At 43.8% G+C, this 22,124-nt stretch overlaps 1 protein-coding gene across 1 annotated transcript; it reads right to left on the bottom strand.

Moving 5' to 3' along the window:
• Positions 1-104: 104 nt before the first annotated feature.
• Positions 105-21,960, bottom strand: LOC115183655 (regulator of G-protein signaling 7-like). Its single transcript, XM_029744760.1, has 9 exons — positions 21,887-21,960; positions 21,615-21,765; positions 20,600-20,661; positions 19,361-19,471; positions 13,039-13,090; positions 12,826-12,899; positions 3,890-4,076; positions 1,408-1,497; positions 105-143 (listed from the first exon to the last, which is right to left on the bottom strand). Exons 1-9 carry the CDS (start codon positions 21,958-21,960, stop codon positions 123-125), a joined length of 822 nt encoding a protein of 273 aa, XP_029600620.1. The 3' UTR covers positions 105-122.
• Positions 21,961-22,124: the final 164 nt, after the last annotated feature.

The following is a 22,124-nucleotide window of genomic DNA, read 5'->3' as shown; positions in this document are numbered from 1 at the left end:
TGGACATGAAGCTGGAGGTTAGGGGTTAGGGTGGAGCTGGGGAGTGGACATGAAGCTGGGGTTATCAGTATGTAAGGTTAGGGGTTAGGGCTATAATCATCTTTACCTGGATGTGGAATTCCTCAGAATAAGTTCTTACTTTTCTGTGGACAGAAAATAAAATCGATAAATGAAGCATAGCCTGCATATCACCGTACATCACCCTATCTACTCATCATGAGGACAAGTCTCCAATCTATCACCGTCTCTGTATCTACTCATCATGTGGACAAGTCTCCAATCTATCACTGTCTCTGTATCTACTCATCATGTGGACAAGTCTCAAATCTATCACCGTCTCTGTACGTTACTCTATCTACTCATCATGAGGACAAGTCTCAAATCTATCGCCGTCTCTGTACGTTAATCTATCTACTATCTGCTGTGAGTCAGTGTGATAACGAACGATGCACCAGACTGCTGTGAGTCAGTGTGGTAACGACGCACCAGACTGCTGTGAGTCAGTGTGGTAACGACGCACCAGACTGCTGTGAGTCAGTGTGATAACGAACGATGCACCAGACTGCTGTGAGTCAGTGTGGTAACGACGCACCAGACTGCTGTGAGTCAGTGTGGTAACGACGCACCAGACTGCTGTGAGTCAGTGTGATAACGAACGATGCACCAGACTGCTGTGAGTCAGTGTGGTAACGATGCACCAGACTGCTGTGAGTCAGTGTGATAACGAACGATGCACCAGACTGCTGTGAGTCAGTGTGATAACGAACGATGCACCAGACTGCTGTGAGTCAGTGTGGTAACGATGCACCAGACTGCTGTGAGTCAGTGTGGTAACGATGCACCAGACTGCTGTGAGTCAGTGTGGTAACGATGCACCAGACTGCTGTGAGTCAGTGTGGTAACGATGCACCAGACTGCTGTGAGTCAGTGTGGTAATGATGCACCAGACTGCTGTGAGTCAGTGTGGTAACGATGCACCAGACTGCTGTGAGTCAGTGTGATAACGAACGATGCACCAGACTGCTGTGAGTCAGTGTGGTAACGATGCACCAGACTGCTGTGAGTCAGTGTGGTAACGATGCACCAGACTGCTGTGAGTCAGTGTGGTAACGATGCACCAGACTGCTGTGAGTCAGTGTGGTAACGATGCACCAGACTGCTGTGAGTCTTTGTGAGCCTCCTGATCACCCTGTCCTGCTGGCTCTGCTGCCAATACAATGAGATTATATTGTCTTGTGATTTGATATTTGACTTATGTTTTCATCAATTGATTTGTAGTGTAATTCCCTCTGCTCTGTACTGAACCCCTCATCCAGCCGTCCGCCCCGAGCTGCTGTAATCCTCCAGAGATACGGCTATGACCCAGAGACAGACGTCCACGTCCAGCCTCCTCAGCCAGTCCTTTACCTTTTTCTTGGCCTGTAGCAGCTCCTGGTAGAAATTGGAGCGGAGGAAACGGCTGTAGGAATCACTCTTCATCAGCTTGTAGATGTGCTCCTGGAACAGAGAAGGTACATGACGACCTTACTGTGTACCAACCCACCAATAACCCCACTCCATTCTAACCTTACCAACCCACCAATAACCCCACTCCATTCTAACCTTACTGTGTACCAACCCACCAATAACCCCACTCCATTCTAACCTTACTGTTTACAAACCTAGCCATAACCCCACTCCATTCTAACCTTACTGTGTACCAACCCACCAATAACCCCACTCCATTCTAACCTTACTGTGTACCAACCCACCAATAACCCCACTCCATTCTAACCTTACTGTGTACCAACCCACCAATAACCCCACTCCATTCTAACCTTACTGTGTACCAACCCACCAATAACCCCACTCCATTCTAACCTTACTGTGTACCAACCCACCAATAACCCCACTCCATTCTAACCTCACTGTGTACCAACCCACCAATAACCCCACTCCATTCTAACCTTACTGTGTACCAACCCACCAATAACCCCACTCCATTCTAACCTTACTGTGTACCAACCCACCAATAACCCCACTCCATTCTAACCTTACCAACCCACCAATAACCCCACTCCATTCTAACCTTACACCTTGATCTGATCGATATGATCCAATCAGTTTGGGGCCGATTCAGACTTGGGAATGTACGCCTTTCCTACACACTTCTCAGTATTTGCTATTCAGACTTACCTTATTCAGTTGCGTAACGCGCTGTGCAGGTGTGGCTACCCTGCTGGCTCTGAATACTTTTCATTCGAATGCTAAAAACCCTCCTACTTGGTTGGCCAACAGATTTTCTCGTGGAGGTTTTCATTCAATAGGGATTTCAGTATATTTATCTGACGCCATCCCTTTAAATATGTGACCCGTTTCACGAGACTTAGGCGTATGTCGCAAGTCACGACTTCACAGGAGAGACGTTTTAAAGTTTTTTTAATTTTTTAATTTTTATAAAAATTAATTTTTTGGGCAGATGTCTTCTGGAACATGTGAACTTTCATGTGCCTTATTAATAACAAACGTTTATGTCCTCTGTAAATACAAATAAAATTGTTAAATTGCGAGCCTAGTTGATTAAGCCACGGAAAAAGACAGCAACCTTCTGAAGAGAAGAATGGGAGAAACTCCCCAAATACAGGTGTGCCAAACTTGTAGTGTCATACCCAAGAAGACTCGAGGCTGTAATCGCTGCCAAAGGTGCATCAACAAAGTACTGAGTAAAGGGTCTGAATATTTATGTAAATAAGGTATTTCAGTTTTGCAATCATTTCTAAAATCCTGTTTTTCGCTTTTTCAGTATGAGTTATTGTGATGTCATTACGGGGTATTGTGATGTCATTACGGGGTATTGTGATGTCATTACGGGCTATTGTGATGTCATTACGGGGTATTGTGATGTCATTACGGGGTATTGTGATGTCATTACGGGGTATTGTGATGTCATTATTATTTTACTCCTTTGCATCATATTATTTATATTTTAACTTTGAACTTTCTTCAAATTATAATTCTACTATTCCAGTGTTTTACTTGCTATACTTTATTTACTTTGCCACCATGGCCTTTTTTTTTGCCTTTACCTCCCTTATCTCACATCATTTGCTCACATTGTACATAGACTTATTTTTCTACTGTATCATTGATTGTATGTTGTTTTACTCCATGTGTAACTCTGTGTTTTTGTATGTTGTCGAACTGCTTTGCTTTATCTTGGCCAGGTCACAGTTGTAAATGAGAACTTGTTCTCAACTTGCCTACCTGGTTAAATAAAGGTGAAATAAATAAAATAAATTACGGGGTATTGTGTGTAGATTGATGAGTAACATGTTTTATTTAATCCATTTTAGAACAAGGCTGTAACGTAACAAAATGTGGGAAAAAAATGAAGGGGTCTGAATACTTTTCAAAAGGCACTGGTATATGCTAATTCCATTGGGAACCGACAGATATTCTTTCAAAATAACATTTATGTATTTATTTTAATGCCATTATTGATGCCAATAGTAAATGTTTACACCTGATGTGATATCCAGATACAAATGTGTTCCTGATTACCTTCAGAGGTGGACAGGAGGATCTGATCCAAATCCTATTACAATGTGTCTTTTAATTGTCTGCACCTGTCTGCACCTGCCAAATGTGGGCAACATCAGAATGTGGACAGGAGGATCTGATCCAAATCCTATTACAATGTGTCTTTTAATTGTCTGCACCTGTCTAAAAAATGTGGGCAACAGAATGTGGACAAGAAAGGACAAAGGATGCATGTTAACACCAGGTATAAACGGGGCCAGAGAGTCACAAAGAAGTAATTAACAGAAGGTTGTTTCCTATTCAGCTGCAGCATACTCCCCCCCCCATCCAAAACACTTCCTCCATGACTCCTCACAGACACAGTACAGACCTGGGCGTCCTCGAAGGCGTATCGTCCGGGATCCTTGACATTCTGTGTGGTCTTGTCGTAACTCTTGGAGTCAACGTTAATGGCACTGGGGGCCCCTGGGGCCAAGAACTCCTGCCAGATCTCCTGGACCCGTGTAGGGACCTCCCGGATCGGCCTCTTCTTCACCTCCTGAACCGCCAACCAGAACCTGGACCACAGACAGATAAAGGAATGTTAAACACAACAGAACCTGGACCACAGACAGATAAAGGAATGTTTAACACAACAGAACCTGGACCACAGACAGATAAAGGAATGTTTAACACATCAACAGAACCTGGACCACAGACAGATAAAGGAATGTTTAACACAACAGAACCTGGACCACAGACAGATAAAGGAATGTTAAACACAACAGAACCTGGACCACAGACAGATAAAGGAATGTTTAACACATCAGAACCTGGACCACAGACAGATAAAGGAATGTTTAACACATCAACAGAACCTGGACCACAGACAGATAAAGGAATGTTTATTACATCAACAGAACCTGGACCACAGACAGATAAAGGAATGTTTAACACATCAGAACCTGGACCACAGACAGATAAAGGAATGTTTAACACGTCAACAGAACCTGGACCACAGACAGATAAAGGAATGTTTAACACATCATCAGAACCTGGACCACAGACAGATAAAGGAATGTTAAACACAACAACAGAACCTGGACCACAGACAGATAAAGGAATGTTTAACACATCAGAACCTGGACCACAGACAGATAAAGGAATGTTTCACATATCAACAGAATCTGGACCACAGACAGATAAAGGAATGTTTAACACAACAGAACCTGGACCACAGACAGATAAAGGAATGTTTAACACAACAGAACCTGGACCACAGACAGATAAAGGAATGTTTAACACATCAACAGAACCTGGACCACAGACAGATAAAGGAATGTTTATTACATCAACAGAACCTGGACCACAGACAGATAAAGGAATGTTTAACACAACAGAACCTGGACCACAGACAGATAAAGGAATGTTTAACACATCAACAGAACCTGAACCACAGACAGATAAAGGAATGTTTAACACAACAGAACCTGGACCACAGACAGATAAAGGAATGTTAAACACATCAACAGAACCTGGACCACAGACAGATAAAGGAATGTTTAACACAACAGAATCTGGACCACAGACAGATAAAGGAATGTTTAACACAACAGAACCTGGACCACAGACAGATAAAGGAATGTTTAACACATCAACAGAATCTGGACCACAGACAGATAAAGGAATGTTAAACACATCAACAGAACCTGGACCACAGACAGATAAAGAATGTTTATTACATCAACAGAACCTGGACCACAGACAGATAAAGGAATGTTTAACACAACAGAACCTGGACCACAGACAGATAAAGGAATGTTTAACACATCAACAGAACCTGGACCACAGACAGATAAAGGAATGTTTAACACATCATCAGAACCTGGACCACAGACAGATAAAGGAATGTTTAACACAACAGAATCTGGACCACAGACAGATAAAGGAATGTTTAACACAACAGAACCTGGACCACAGACAGATAAAGGAATGTTTAACACATCAACAGAATCTGGACCACAGACAGATAAAGGAATGTTAAACACATCAACAGAACCTGGACCACAGACAGATAAAGAATGTTTATTACATCAACAGAACCTGGACCACAGACAGATAAAGGAATGTTTAACACAACAGAACCTGGACCACAGACAGATAAAGGAATGTTTAACACATCAACAGAACCTGGACCACAGACAGATAAAGGAATGTTTAACACATCAACAGAACCTGGACCACAGACAGATAAAGGAATGTTTAACACATCATCAGAACCTGGACCACAGACAGATAAAGGAATGTTTAACACATCAACAGAACCTGGACCACAGACAGATAAAGGAATGTTTAACACATCAACAGAACCTGGACCACAGACAGATAAAGGAATGTGTAACACAACAGAACCTGGACCACAGACAGATAAAGGAATGTTTAACACTTTCACTGGAAGTGAAAAGCGAAATTGTATAGTTACAGGAGACGTAATTCCATATAATAACATTGTCAAGTAAAAATAAAATAAAATTGAACAGGATCAAGCAGGGACAGAATGTATGTGGAAACGTAGCTTTGTGTACTGATTCACTCAGTCACATTTGTTAGGAACAAGCCGACGCCAGCCGACGCCAGCCGACACCAGCCGACACCAGCCGACGCCAGCCAGCAGTTGGTTTGGTGGTGACAGCTGTAAAACTTAGAGCTGTCAAATCCACAAGCGGCTCGCGGGCATTATACCTAAAGGGGACATTATACCTAAAGGGGACATTATACCTAAAGGGGACATTAAGGGGACATTATACCTAAAGGGGACATTATACCTAAAGGGGACATTATACCTAAAGGGGGCATTATACCTAAAGGGGACATTATACCTAAAGGGGACATTATGCCTAAAGGGGACATTAAGGGGACATTATACCTAAAGGGGACATTATACCTAAAGGGGACATTAAGGGGACATTATACCTAAAGGGGACATTATACCTAAAGGGGACATTAAGGGGACATTATACCTAAAGGGGACATTAAGGGGACATTATACCTAAAGGGGACATTATACCTAAAGGGGACATTATACCTAAAGGGGACATGATACCTAAAGGGGACATTATACCTAAAGGGGACATTATACCTAAAGGGGACATTAAGGGGACATTATACCTAAAGGGGACATTATACCTAAAGGGGGCATTATACCTAAAGGGGACATTATACCTAAAGGGGACATTATGCCTAAAGGGGACATTAAGGGGACATTATACCTAAAGGGGACATTATACCTAAAGGGGACATTAAGGGGACATTATACCTAAAGGGGACATTATACCTAAAGGGGACATTAAGGGGACATTATACCTAAAGGGGACATTAAGGGGACATTATACCTAAAGGGGACATTATACCTAAAGGGGACATTATACCTAAAGGGGACATGATACCTAAAGGGGACATTATACCTAAAGGGGACATTATACCTAAAGGGGACATTAAGGGGACATTATACCTAAAGGGGGCATTATACCTAAAGGGGGCATTATACCTAAAGGGGACATTAAGGGGACATTATACCTAAAGGGGACATTATACCTAAAGGGGACAAGATACCTAAAGGGGACATGATACCTAAAGGGGACATTATACCTAAAGGGGGCATTATACCTAAAGGGGACATTAAGGGGACATTATACCTAAAGGGGACATTATACCTAAAGGGGACATTAAAGGGACATTATACCTAAAGGGGACATTATACCTAAAGGGGACATTATACCTAAAGGGGGCATTATACCTAAAGGGGACATTATACCTAAAGGGGACATTAAGGGGACATTATACCTAAAGGGGACATTATACCTAAAGGGGACATTAAGGGGACATTATACCTAAAGGGGACATTATACCTAAAAGGGACATTATACCTAAAGGGGACATTATACCTAAAGGGGGCATTATACCTAAAGGGGAGATTAAGGGGACATTATACCTAAAGGGGACATTATACCTAAAGGGGACATTATACCTAAAGGGGACATGATACCTAAAGGGGACATTATACCTAAAGGGGACATTATACCTAAAGGGGACATTAAGGGGACATTATACCTAAAGGGGACATTATACCTAAAGGGGACATTAAGGGGACATTATACCTAAAGGGGACATTAAGGGGACATTATACCTAAAGGGGACATTATACCTAAAGGGGACATTATACCTAAAGGGGACATGATACCTAAAGGGGACATTATACCTAAAGGGGACATTATACCTAAAGGGGACATTAAGGGGACATTATACCTAAAGGGGACATTATACCTAAAGGGGGCATTATACCTAAAGGGGGCATTATACCTAAAGGGGGCATTATACCTAAAGGGGACATTAAGGGGACATTATACCTAAAGGGGACATTATACCTAAAGGGGACATTATACCTAAAGGGGACATTATACCTAAAGGGGACATGATACCTAAAGGGGGCATTATACCTAAAGGGGACATTAAGGGGACATTATACCTAAAGGGGACATTATACCTAAAGGGGACATTATACCTAAAGGGGACATTAAAGGGACATTATACCTAAAGGGGACATTATACCTAAAGGGGACATTAAGGGGACATTATACCTAAAGGGGACATTATACCTAAAGGGGGCATTATACCTAAAGGGGACATTATACCTAAAGGGGACATTAAGGGGACATTATACCTAAAGGGAACATTATACCTAAAGGGGACATTAAGGGGACATTATACCTAAAGGGGACATTAAGGGGACATTATACCTAAAGGGGACATTATACCTAAAGGGGACATTATACCTAAAGGGGACATGATACCTAAAGGGGACATTATACCTAAAGGGGACATTATACCTAAAGGGGACATTAAGGGGACATTATACCTAAAGGGGGCATTATACCTAAAGGGGGCATTATACCTAAAGGGGACATTAAGGGGACATTATACCTAAAGGGGACATTATACCTAAAGGGGACAAGATACCTAAAGGGGACATGATACCTAAAGGGGACATTATACCTAAAGGGGGCATTATACCTAAAGGGGACATTAAGGGGACATTATACCTAAAGGGGACATTATACCTAAAGGGGACATTAAAGGGACATTATACCTAAAGGGGACATTATACCTAAAGGGGACATTATACCTAAAGGGGGCATTATACCTAAAGGGGACATTATACCTAAAGGGGACATTAAGGGGACATTATACCTAAAGGGGACATTATACCTAAAGGGGACATTAAGGGGACATTATACCTAAAGGGGACATTATACCTAAAAGGGACATTATACCTAAAGGGGACATTATACCTAAAGGGGGCATTATACCTAAAGGGGAGATTAAGGGGACATTATACCTAAAGGGGACATTATACCTAAAGGGGACATTATACCTAAAGGGGACATGATACCTAAAGGGGACATTATACCTAAAGGGGACATTATACCTAAAGGGGACATTAAGGGGACATTATACCTAAAGGGGACATTATACCTAAAGGGGACATTAAGGGGACATTATACCTAAAGGGGACATTAAGGGGACATTATACCTAAAGGGGACATTATACCTAAAGGGGACATTATACCTAAAGGGGACATGATACCTAAAGGGGACATTATACCTAAAGGGGACATTATACCTAAAGGGGACATTAAGGGGACATTATACCTAAAGGGGACATTATACCTAAAGGGGGCATTATACCTAAAGGGGGCATTATACCTAAAGGGGGCATTATACCTAAAGGGGACATTAAGGGGACATTATACCTAAAGGGGACATTATACCTAAAGGGGACATTATACCTAAAGGGGACATTATACCTAAAGGGGACATGATACCTAAAGGGGGCATTATACCTAAAGGGGACATTAAGGGGACATTATACCTAAAGGGGACATTATACCTAAAGGGGACATTATACCTAAAGGGGACATTAAAGGGACATTATACCTAAAGGGGACATTATACCTAAAGGGGACATTAAGGGGACATTATACCTAAAGGGGACATTATACCTAAAGGGGGCATTATACCTAAAGGGGACATTATACCTAAAGGGGACATTAAGGGGACATTATACCTAAAGGGGACATTATACCTAAAGGGGACATTAAGGGGACATTATACCTAAAGGGGACATTATACCTAAAGGGGACATTATACCTAAAGGGGACATTATACCTAAAGGGGGCATTATACCTAAAGGGGAGATTAAGGGGACATTATACCTAAAGGGGACATTATACCTAAAGGGGACATGATACCTAAAGGGGACATGATACCTAAAGGGGACATTATACCTAAAGGGGACATTATACCTAAAGGGGGCATTATACCTAAAGGGGACATTAAGGGGACAGTATACCTAAAGGGGGCATTATACCTAAAGGGGACATTATACCTAAAGGGGGCATTATACCTAAAGGGGACATTAAGGAAACATTATACCTAAAGGGGACATTAAAGGGACATTATACCTAAAGGGGACATTATACCTAAAGGGGACATTAAGGGGACATTATACCTAAAGGGGACATTATACCTAAATGGGGCATTATACCTAAAGGGGGCGTTATACCTAAAGGGGACATTATACCTAAAGGGGACATTAAGGGGACATTATACCTAAAGGGGACATTATACCTAAAGGGGACATTAAGGGGACATTATACCTAAAGGGGACATTATACCAAAAGGGGACATTATACCTAAAGGGGGCATTATACCTAAAGGGGACATTAAGGGGACATTATACCTAAAGGGGACATTATACCTAAAGGGGACATTATACCTAAAGAAGGGACATTATACCTAAAGGGGACATTATACCTAAAGGGGACATTATACCTAAAGGGGAGATTAAGGGGACATTATACCTAAAGGGGACATTATACCTAAAGGGGACATTATACCTAAAGGGGACATGATACCTAAAGGGGACATGATACCTAAAGGGGACATTATACCTAAAGGGGGCATTATACCTAAAGGGGACATTAAGGGGACATTATACCTAAAGGGGACATTATACCTAAAGGGGACATTAAGGGGACATTATACCTAAAGGGGACATTATACCTAAAGGGGACATTAAGGGGACATTATACCTAAAGGGGACATTATACCTAAAGGGGACATTATACCTAAAGGGACATTATACCTAAAGGGGAGATTAAGGGGACATTATACCTAAAGGGGACATTATACCTAAAGGGGACATTATACCTAAAGGGGACATTATACCTAAAGGGGACATTATACCTAAAGGGGAGATTAAGGGGACATTATACCTAAAGGGGACATTATACCTAAAGGGGACATTATACCTAAAGGGGACATTATACCTAAAGGGGACATTATACCTTAAGGGGGCATTATACCTTAAGGGGACATTATACCTAAAGGGGGCATTATACCTTAAGGGGGCATTATACCTTAAGGGGGCATTATACCTTAAGGGGGCATTATACCTTAAGGGGGCATTATACCTTAAGGGGACATTATACCTTAAGGGGACATTATACCTAAAGGGGACATTATACCTAAAGGGGACATTAAGGGGACATTATACCTAAAGGGGACATTATACCTAAAGGGGACATTATACCTAAAGGGGACATTATACCTAAAGGGGACATTAAGGGGACATTATACCTAAAGGGGACATTATACCTAAAGAGGGGACATTATACCTAAAGAGGGGACATTATACCTAAAGAGGGGACATTATACCTAAAGAGGGGACATTATACCTAAAGAGGGGACATTATACCTAAAGGGGACATTATACCTAAAGGGGACATTATACCTAAAGGGGACATTTCCCTAAAGGGGGCATTATACCTAAAGGGGACATTATACCTAAAGGGGACATTATACCTAAAGGGGACATTATACCTAAAGGGGACATTAAGGGGACATTATACCTAAAGGGGATATTATACCTAAAGGGGGCATTATACCTAAAGGGGACATTAAGGGGACATTATACCTAAAGGGGACATTATACCTAAAGGGGACATTAAGGGGACATTATACCTAAAGGGGGACATTATACCTAAAGGGGACATTATACCTAATGGGGACATTATACCTAATGGGGACATTATACCTTAAGGGGACATTATACCTAAAGGGGACATTATACCTAAAGGGGACATTATACCTAAAGGGGACATTAAGGGGGACATTAAGGGGGACATTATACCTAAAGGGGACGTTATACCTAAAGGGGACATTAAGGGGACATTATACCTAAAGGGGACTTTAAGGGGACATTATACCTAAAGGGGACATTATACCTAAAGGGGACACTATACCTAAAGGGGACATTATACCTAAAGGGGACACTATTCCTAAAGGGAACATTATTCCTAAAGGGGACATTAAGGGGACATTATACCTAAAGTGGACATTATACCTAAAGGGGACACTATACCTAAAGGGGACATTATACCTAAAGGGGACATTATACCTAAAGGGGACACTATTCCTAAAGGGAACATTATTCCTAAAGGGGACATTAAGGGGACATTATACCTAAAGGGGACATTATACCTAAAGGGGACATTATACCTAAAGGGGACATTATACCTAAAGAGGACATTATACCTAAAGAGGACATTATACCTAAAGGGGACATTATACCTAAAGAGGACATTATACCTAAAGAGGACATTATACCTAAAGAGGACATTATACCTAAAGGGGACATTATACCTAAAGAGGGGACATTATACCTAAAGGGACATTATACCTAAAGGGGACATTATACCTAAAGGAGACATTATACCTAAAGGGGACATTATACCTAAAGAGGGGACATTATACCTAAAGAGGACATTATACCTAAAGGGGACACTATGTCCACCAGAGGGAGCCAGAGAGTAAATTAAATTCCACCACTGGCCAGTAGAAACATGTTTATCTTCCACTTCATATTAACCCAGTAGACTAGAGTACTAAAGAGTAGAGGAGTACACTAGAGTGGAGTGTAGTAGAGTACTAGAGAAGAGTAGAACACTAGAGTAAAGTACTACAGTAGCGTTGAGTACAGTAAAGTCGAGTATTAGAGTACTGTATAATACATTTTTACATTTTAGTCATTTAGCAGACGCTCTTATCCAGAGCTACTTACAGTAGTGAATGCATACGTTTCATAATTTTTTTTTCTCCGTACTGGTCCCACCGTGGGAATCGAACCCACGACCCTGGCGTTGCAAACACCCTGCTCTACCAACTGAGCTACACGGGACCACACAGAGTAAAGAACAGTAGACAGACCTGAGGTTCTCTGAGCTGAACTCTGACTCCAGGAACTTCAGGAACTGGTCTCTCCCAACGGGATCCTTCAACACCTCGTTAATCCCAAATCCCCACCTCTTCACCCTCTGCTGGCCCGGCTCCTTACTAGAGAGAGGGAGAGGGAGAGAGAGAGAGAGGGAGAGAGGGAGAGGGAGAGAGGGAGAGGGAGAGAGAGAGAGGATCCTTCAACACCTCGTTAATCCCAAATCCCCACCTCTTCACCCTCTGCTGGCCCGGCTCCTTACTAGAGAGAGAGAGAGAGAGAGAGAGGCTGTCAGAACCTGATGGGGTAATGATGGGGTGGATGGGTCCAGAGGCTGTCAGAACCTGCTGGGGTAATGATGGGGTGGATGTGACCAGAGGCTGTCAGAAACTGATGGGGTAATGAGGGGGTGGATGGGACCAGAGGCTGTCAGAACCTGATGGGGTAATGAGGGGGTGGATGGGTCCAGAGGCTGTCAGAACCTGCTGGGGTAATGATGGGGTGGATGTGACCAGAGGCTGTCAGAAACTGATGGGGTAATGAGGGGGTGGATGGGACCAGAGGCTGTCAGAACCTGATGGGGTAATGAGGGGGTGGATGGGTCCAGAGGCTGTCAGAACCTGATGGGGTAATGAGGGGGTGGATGGGTCCAGAGGCTGTCAGAACCTGATGGGGTAATGATGGGGTGGATGGGTCCAGAGGCTGTCAGAACCTGATGGGCTAATGATGGGATTGATGGGTCCAGAGGCTGTTAGAACCTGATGGGGTAATGAGAGGGTGGATGGGTCCAGAGGCTGTCAGAACCTGATGGGGTAATGAGAGGGTGGATGGGTCCAGAGGCTGTCAGAACCTGATGGGTGTGAATGGGTCCAGAGGCTGTCAGAACCTGATGGGGTAATGAGTGGGTCGATTTCTGAATCAAACATTAGAAAACTTTCCAGTTGGCTGGATTAGCACCAGTCTCTGATACACTGATGTAGCCGTTTTAACCAGAGATGGAGATCTACTTCTCAAATGTCTGAAGGACTGCCAGTCAGTCCAGCTTTTAGCCCAAGCAAAAAAAATTGATTTCCTGTCATTTCTCAGACAATTCATGCGTCAACCAAGGATTAAATCTGTCTTTTACCCTTTTTGTTTTTAATACGGCGCGTTGATCTGCAACCGAGTTAAACCAGGGAAAAATAAAACAATGAATGAAGGGCCTAATCGGAGTCAGTGATAGGGTGACACAACCGCCCAATCACTCAACCCCAACGCAGACCAGAATATTTAAACTCATTGAAATTCCAAGAATGTATCTTTGTAATACATTTTGAGGAGGGGGAGAGATTTAGTTAGATTAACATCTCATACTCACTGAAACTCATTTGGCAAATATCTCATTGTCTGTACACACAAGAGGGGCATTTGTCAAAATGTAAAAGAGTAGATTTTTTGTTTTCCTCAGTTTGGGGCGAGTTGATTTAGTTCTGTACAAATATCTTTCAGCTCATCAGATACTGGCATCAACCAATCCAGATCACCCACCATCTGTAATTCAGATTGATCATAGTTAGACAGGAAGTTAGACAGGAAGTCAGACAATTTGCCTCAGAGCACATATGGAGTCAGAGGGGAGGGCGATAAATCCCCACGAGTTTCAGATGGGCTTTATTACCAAGTCCCACATTTAGGACTAGACATTCAAATCGCTTTAGGGATGGATACAGAAACATTTAAATAGCTCTTTATGTGTACGATGACAAAACAATTCTTCTGCCAACTCTAACAGATCTAAAACCATTTATAACCAGTAAACCCACCTGGTAAACCCACCTGGTCTCCAGTAACTCTGATAGAGAGATAGAAGGATAGACTGAGGGTAAACCCACCTGGTCTCCAGTAACTCTGACAGAGAGATAGAAGGATAGACTGAGGGTTAACCCACCTGGTCTCCAGTAACTCAGAGAGAAAGAAGGATAGACTGAGGGTAAACCCACCTGGTCTCCAGTAACTCAGAGAGATAGAAGGATAGACTGAGGGTAAACCCACCTGGTCTCCAGTAACTCTAACAGAGAGATAGAAGGATAGACTGAGGGTAAACCCACCTGGTCTCCAGTAACTCAGAGAGATAGAAGGATAGACTGAGGGTAAACCCACCTGGTCTCCAGTAACTCTAACAGAGAGATAGAAGGATAGACTGAGGGTAAACCCACCTGGTTTCCAGTAACTCTAACAGAGAGATAGAAGGATAGACTGAGGGTAAACCCACCTGGTCTCCAGTAACTCAGAGAGAAAGAAGGATAGACTGAGGGTAAACCCACCTGGTCTCCAGTAACTCAGAGAGATAGAAGGATAGACTGAGGGTAAACCCACCTGGTCTCCAGTAACTCTGACAGAGAGATAGAAGGATAGACTGAGGGTAAACCCACCTGGTCTCCAGTAACTCAGAGAGATAGAAGGATAGACTGAGGGTAAACCCACCTGGTCTCCAGTAACTCAGAGAGATAGAAGGATAGACTGAGGGTAAACCCACCTGGTCTCCAGTAACTCAGAGAGATAGAAGGATAGACTGAGGGTAAACCCACCTGGTCTCCAGTAACTCAGAGAGAAAGAAGGATAGACTGAGGGTAAACCCACCTGGTCTCCAGTAACTCTAACAGAGAGATAGAAGGATAGACTGAGGGTAAACCCACCTGGTCTCCAGTAACTCTGACAGAGAGATAGAAGGATAGACTGAGGGTAAACCCACCTGGTCTCCAGTAACTCTGACAGAGAGAAAGAAGGATAGACTGAGGGTAAACCCACCTGGTCTCCAGTAACTCTGACAGAGAGATAGAAGGATAGACTGAGGGTAAACCCACCTGGTCTCCAGTAACTCAGAGCGATAGAAGGATAGACTGAGGGTAAACCCACCTGGTCTCCAGTAACTCTGACAGAGAGATAGAAGGACAGACTGAGGGTAAACCCACCTGGTCTCCAGTAACTCTGACAGAGAGATAGAAGGATAGACTGAGGGTAAACCCACCTGGTCTCCAGTAACTCAGAGAGATAGAATGATAGACTGAGGGTAAACCCACCTGGTCTCCAGTAACTCAGAGAGATAGAAGGATAGACTGAGGGTAAACCCACCTGGTCTCTAGTAACTCTGAGAGATAGAAGGATAGACTGAGGGTTAACCCACCTGGTCTCCAGTAACTCAGAGAGATAGAAGGATAGACTGAGGGTAAACCCACCTGGTCTCCAGTAACTCAGAGAGATAGAAGGATAGACTGAGGGTAAACTCACCTGGTCTCCAGTAACTCAGAGAGATAGAAGGATAGACTGAGGGTAAACCCACCTGGTCTCCAGTAACTCTGACAGAGAGATAGAAGGATAGACTGAGGGTAAACCCACCTGGTCTCCAGTAACTCAGAGAGATAGAAGGATAGACTGAGGGTAAACCCACCTGGTCTCCAGTAACTCAGAGAGATAGAAGGATAGACTGAGGGTAAACCCACCTGGTCTCCAGTAACTCAGAGAGATAGAAGGATAGACTGAGGGTAAACCCACCTGGTCTCTAGTAACTCAGAGAGATAGAAGGATAGACTGAGGGTAAACCCACCTGGTCTCCAGTAACTCAGAGAGATAGAAGGATAGACTGAGGGTAAACCCACCTGGTCTCTAGTAACTCAGAGAGATAGAAGGATAGACTGAGGGTTAACCCACCTGGTCTCCAGTAACTCAGAGAGATAGAAGGATAGACTGAGGGTAAACCCACCTGGTCTCCAGTAACTCAGAGAGATAGAAGGATAGACTGAGGGTAAACCCACCTGGTCTCCAGTAACTCTGATAGAGAGATAGAAGGATAGACTGAGGGTAAACCCACCTGGTCTCCAGTAACTCTGACAGAGAGATAGAAGGATAGACTGAGGGTAAACCCACCTGGTCTCCAGTAACTCTAACAGAGAGATAGAAGGATAGACTGAGGGTAAACCCACCTGGTCTCCAGTAACTCAGAGAGAAAGAAGGATAGACTGAGGGTAAACCCACCTGGTCTCCAGTAACTCAGAGAGAAAGAAGGATAGACTGAGGGTAAACCCACCTGGTCTCCAGTAACTCAGAGAGATAGAAGGATAGACTGAGGGTTAACCCACCTGGTCTCCAGTAACTCAGAGAGATAGAAGGATAGACTGAGGGTAAACCCACCTGGTCTCCAGTAACTCTGATAGAGAGATAGAAGGATAGACTGAGGGTAAACCCACCTGGTCTCCAGTAACTCAGAGAGATAGAAGGATAGACTGAGGGTAAACCCACCTGGTCTCCAGTAACTCAGAGAGAAAGAAGGATAGACTGAGGGTAAACCCACCTGGTCTCCAGTAACTCAGAGAGATAGAAGGATAGACTGAGGGTAAACCCACCTGGTCTCCAGTAACTCAGAGAGATAGAAGGATAGACTGAGGGTAAACCCACCTGGTCTCCAGTAACTCAGAGAGAAAGAAGGATAGACTGAGGGTAAACCCACCTGGTCTCCAGTAACTCAGAGAGATAGAAGGATAGACTGAGGGTAAACCCACCTGGTCTCCAGTAACTCAGAGAGATAGAAGGATAGACTGAGGGTAAACCCACCTGGTCTCCAGTAACTCTGACAGAGAGATAGAAGGATAGACTGAGGGTAAACCCACCTGGTCTCCAGTAACTCTGACAGAGAGATAGAAGGATAGACTGAGGGTAAACCCACCTGGTCTCCAGTAACTCAGAGAGATAGAAGGATAGACTGAGGGTAAACCCACCTGGTCTCCAGTAACTCTAACAGAGAGATAGAAGGATAGACTGAGGGTAAACCCACCTGGTTTCCAGTAACTCTGACAGAGAGATAGAAGGATAGACTGAGGGTAAACCCACCTGGTCTCCAGTAACTCAGAGAGAAAGAAGGATAGACTGAGGGTAAACCCACCTGGTCTCCAGTAACTCAGAGAGATAGAAGGATAGACTGAGGGTAAACCCACCTGGTCTCCAGTAACTCTGACAGAGAGAAAGAAGGATAGACTGAGGGTAAACCCACCTGGTCTCCAGTAACTCAGAGAGAAAGAAGGATAGACTGAGGGTAAACCCACCTGGTCTCCAGTAACTCAGAGAGATAGAAGGATAGACTGAGGGTAAACCCACCTGGTCTCCAGTAACTCAGAGAGATAGAAGGATAGACTGAGGGTAAACCCACCTGGTCTCCAGTAACTCTGACAGAGAGATAGAAGGATAGACTGAGGGTAAACCCACCTGGTCTCCAGTAACTCAGAGAGATAGAAGGATAGACTGAGGGTTAACCCACCTGGTCTCCAGTAACTCAGAGAGATAGAAGGATAGACTGAGGGTAAACCCACCTGGTCTCCAGTAACTCAGAGAGATAGAAGGATAGACTGAGGGTAAACCCACCTGGTCTCCAGTAACTCAGAGAGATAGAAGGATAGACTGAGGGTAAACCCACCTGGTCTCCAGTAACTCTGACAGAGAGATAGAAGGATAGACTGAGGGTAAACCCACCTGGTCTCCAGTAACTCAGAGAGATAGAAGGATAGACTGAGGGTTAACCCACCTGGTCTCCAGTAACTCAGAGAGATAGAAGGATAGACTGAGGGTAAACCCACCTGGTCTCCAGTAACTCAGAGAGATAGAAGGATAGACTGAGGGTAAACCCACCTGGTCTCCAGTAACTCAGAGAGATAGAAGGATAGACTGAGGGTAAACCCACCTGGTCTCCAGTAACTCTAACAGAGAGATAGAAGGATAGACTGAGGGTAAACCCACCTGGTCTCCAGTAACTCTGACAGAGAGATAGAAGGATAGACTGAGGGTAAACCCACCTGGTCTCCAGTAACTCAGAGAGATAGAAGGATAGACTGAGGGTAAACCCACCTGGTCTCCAGTAACTCTAACAGAGAGATAGAAGGATAGACTGAGGGTAAACCCACCTGGTCTCCAGTAACTCTGACAGAGAGATAGAAGGATAGACTGAGGGTAAACCCACCTGGTCTCTAGTAACTCTAACAGAGAGATAGAAGGATAGACTGAGGGTAAACCCACCTGGTCTCCAGTAACTCTGACAGAGAGATAGAAGGATAGACTGAGGGTAAACCCACCTGGTCTCCAGTAACTCTGATAGAGAGATAGAAGGATAGACTGAGGGTAAACCCACCTGGTCTCTAGTAACTCTAACAGAGAGATAGAAGGATAGACTGAGGGTAAACCCACCTGGTCTCCAGTAACTCTGACAGAGAGATAGAAGGATAGACTGAGGGTAAACCCACCTGGTCTCCAGTAACTCAGACAGATAGAAGGATAGACTGAGGGTAAACCCACCTGGTCTCCAGTAACTCTGACAGAGAGATAGAAGGATAGACTGAGGGTAAACCCACCTGGTCTCCAGTAACTCAGAGAGATAGAAGGATAGACTGAGGGTAAACCCACCTGGTCTCCAGTAACTCAGAGAGATAGAAGGATAGACTGAGGGTAAACCCACCTAGTCTCCAGTAACTCTGACAGAGAGATAGAAGGATAGACTGAGGGTAAACCCACCTGGTCTCCAGTTCCCAGACGGCGGTGTCGTCAGAGATCCAGGGGTTGGAGGGCTCCGGTGAGGTGAAGAAGGGGTCATACTCCATATACTGCTCTGTGTAGCTCAGCAAGCTGCATAGGGAGAACAACAATCACACTGTACAATATAGCTATAGTGGAAAAGTTAGGGTGAAACCATGATGCCATAATTAACAGCCTTGACTACTCCAATAACAGCCTTGACTACTCCAATAACAGCCTCGACTACTCCAATAACAGCCTTGACTACTCCATTAACAGCCTTGACTACTCCAATAACAGCCTTGACTACTCCAATAACAGCCTTGACTACTCCAATAACAGCCTTGACTACTCCGATAACAGCCTTGACTACTCCGATAACAGCCTTGACTACTCCGATAACAGCCTTGACTACTCCAATATCATCCTTGACTACTCCAATATCATCCTTGACTACTCCAATAACAGCCTTGACTACTCCAATAACAGCCTTGACTACTCCAATATCATCCTTGACTACTCCAATAACAGCCTTGACTACTCCAATATCATCCTTGACTACTCCAATAACATCCTTGACTACTCCAACAACAGCCTTGACTACTCAGATAACAGCCTTGACCACTCCAATAACAGCCTTGACTACTCCAATAACAGCCTTGACTACTCCAATATCATCCTTTACTACTCCAATAACAGCCTTGACTACCAGTCTGTTTTCAGACAGTACTCCAATAACAGCCTTGACTACCAGACTGTTTTCAGACAGTACTCCAATAACAGCCTTGACTACTCCAATAACAGCCTTGACTACTCCAATAACAGCCTGACTACTCCAATAACAGCCTTGACTACTCCAATAACAGCCTTGACAACCAGTCTGTTTTCAGACAGTACTCCAATAACAGCCTTGACTACCAGTCTGTTTTCAGACAGTACTCCAATAACTGCCTTGACTACCAGTCTGTTTTCAGACAGTACTCCAATAACAGCCTTGACTACTCCAATAACAGCCTTGACTTCTCCAATAACAGCCTTGACTACTCCAATAACAGCCTTGACTACCAGTCTGTTTTCAGACAGTACTCCAATAACAGGATAGGAACTGCATGAGCTACTGTAATAGGCCAACACAGGAGGGTCATTTTCACTACGGATGCATGTGTGTGTGTGTGTGTGTGTGTGTGTGTGTGTGTGTGTGTGTGTGTGTGTGTGTTGCATTACAAGAAAACAGCCTACCTTTCTGCCACTTTGGACATTTTTAACCGATGCCTGTCCAGTTGGGCTTGCCAGTGTTGAATCTGAAAGGAGAAGGTGCCAATGTGATGGCATGCTGCTCTGTCAGATAACCAGTCAAGCTAACTACCATTCTGTTATATAACATGATAGAGTCAAGTTAACGACCATTCTGTCAGATAACCAGTCAAGCTAACGACCATTCTGTCAGATAACCAGTCAAGCTAACTACCATTCTGTCAGATAACCAGTCAAGCTAACTACCATTCTGTCAGATAACCAGTCAAGCTAAGGACCATTCTGTCAGATAACCAGTCAAGCTAACCACCATTCTGTCAGATAACCAGTTAAGCTAACCACCATTCTGTCAGATAACCAGTCAAGCTAAGGACCATTCTGTCAGATAACCAGTCAAGCTAACTACCATTCTGTTATATAACCAGTCAAGCTAACAACCATTCTGTCAGATAACCAGTCAAGCTAACTACCATTCTGTCAGATAACCAGTCAAGCTAAACCCCATTCCGTCAGATAACCAGTCAAGCTAACTACCATTCTGTCAGATAACCAGTCAAGCTAACTACCATTCTGTCAGATAACCAGTCAAGCTAACCACCATTCTGTCAGATAACCAGTCAAGCTAACTACCATTCTGTCAGATAACCAGTCAAGCTAACGACCATTCTGTCAGATAACCAGTCAAGCTAACTACCATTCTGTCAGATAACCAGTTAAGCTAATGACCATTCTGTCAGATAACCAGTCAAGCTAACCACCATTCTGTCAGATAACCAGTTAAGCTAAACCCCATTCTGTCAGATAACCAGTTAAGCTAACTACCATTCTGTCAGATAACCAGTCAAGCTAACCCCCATTCTGTTATATAAACATGATTGTTAAATGGTGAAATCTACCAGTGAACACGGAGTGACATGTCATTGCATTTTGATGGATATTTGTTGACATCCGCACTAGAAGAACACTCTTTTGTAACATGTCCTTGAATTGACGACGTTACCTGGTCACGTATCTCCTCCTCCGTGGGACCTTTGACCTCTGGAACGGGGGTGTGGGTGGGGCTGTGGCTCCGGACGTCGTTCTGGAGGCCGTACACAGACTGGAGGGGAACATCATTCAGATGCACAGAGAGAGAGAAGAGCACATTCACACTGATTTACAGAGGAGCAGGACAAGGACAGCCCATTCACACTGATATACAGAGGAGCAGGACAAGGACAGCCCATTCACACTGATATACAGAGGAGCAGGACAAGGACAGCCCATTCACACTGAGATACGGAGGAGCAGGACAAGGACAGCCCATTCACACTGAGATACGGAGGAGCAGGACAAGGACAGCCCATTCACACTGATATACAGAGGAGCAAGACAAGGACAGCCCATTCACACTGAGATACAGAGGAGCAGGACAAGGACAGCCCATTCACACTGATATACAGAGGAGCAAGACAAGGACAGCCCATTCACACTGATATACGGAGGAGCAAGACAAGGACAGCCCATTCAC

Source organism: Salmo trutta, unplaced genomic scaffold, assembly GCF_901001165.1.
Source record: "Salmo trutta unplaced genomic scaffold, fSalTru1.1, whole genome shotgun sequence".
Classification (NCBI taxonomy): domain Eukaryota; kingdom Metazoa; phylum Chordata; class Actinopteri; order Salmoniformes; family Salmonidae; genus Salmo; species Salmo trutta.
This window is presented reverse-complemented; position numbering and strand designations above follow the sequence as displayed.

What these genes read in the sequence shown, in the direction of transcription:
- LOC115183655 (XM_029744760.1), bottom strand. Translation starts at nt 21,960, where the DNA reads ATGGGCTGTCCTTGTCCTGCTCCTCCGTATCTCAGTGTGAATGGGCTG. An exon ending in ATGTCCAAAGTGGCAGAAAG is followed by an intron (nt 19,472 to 20,599) that starts GTAGGCTGTTTT and finishes CTCCCTATGCAG; the next exon opens with CTTGCTGAGCTACACAGAGC. An exon ending in TTCAGCTCAGAGAACCTCAG is followed by an intron (nt 4,077 to 12,825) that starts GTCTGTCTACTG and finishes TCTGTGGTCCAG; the next exon opens with GTTCTGGTTGGCGGTTCAGG.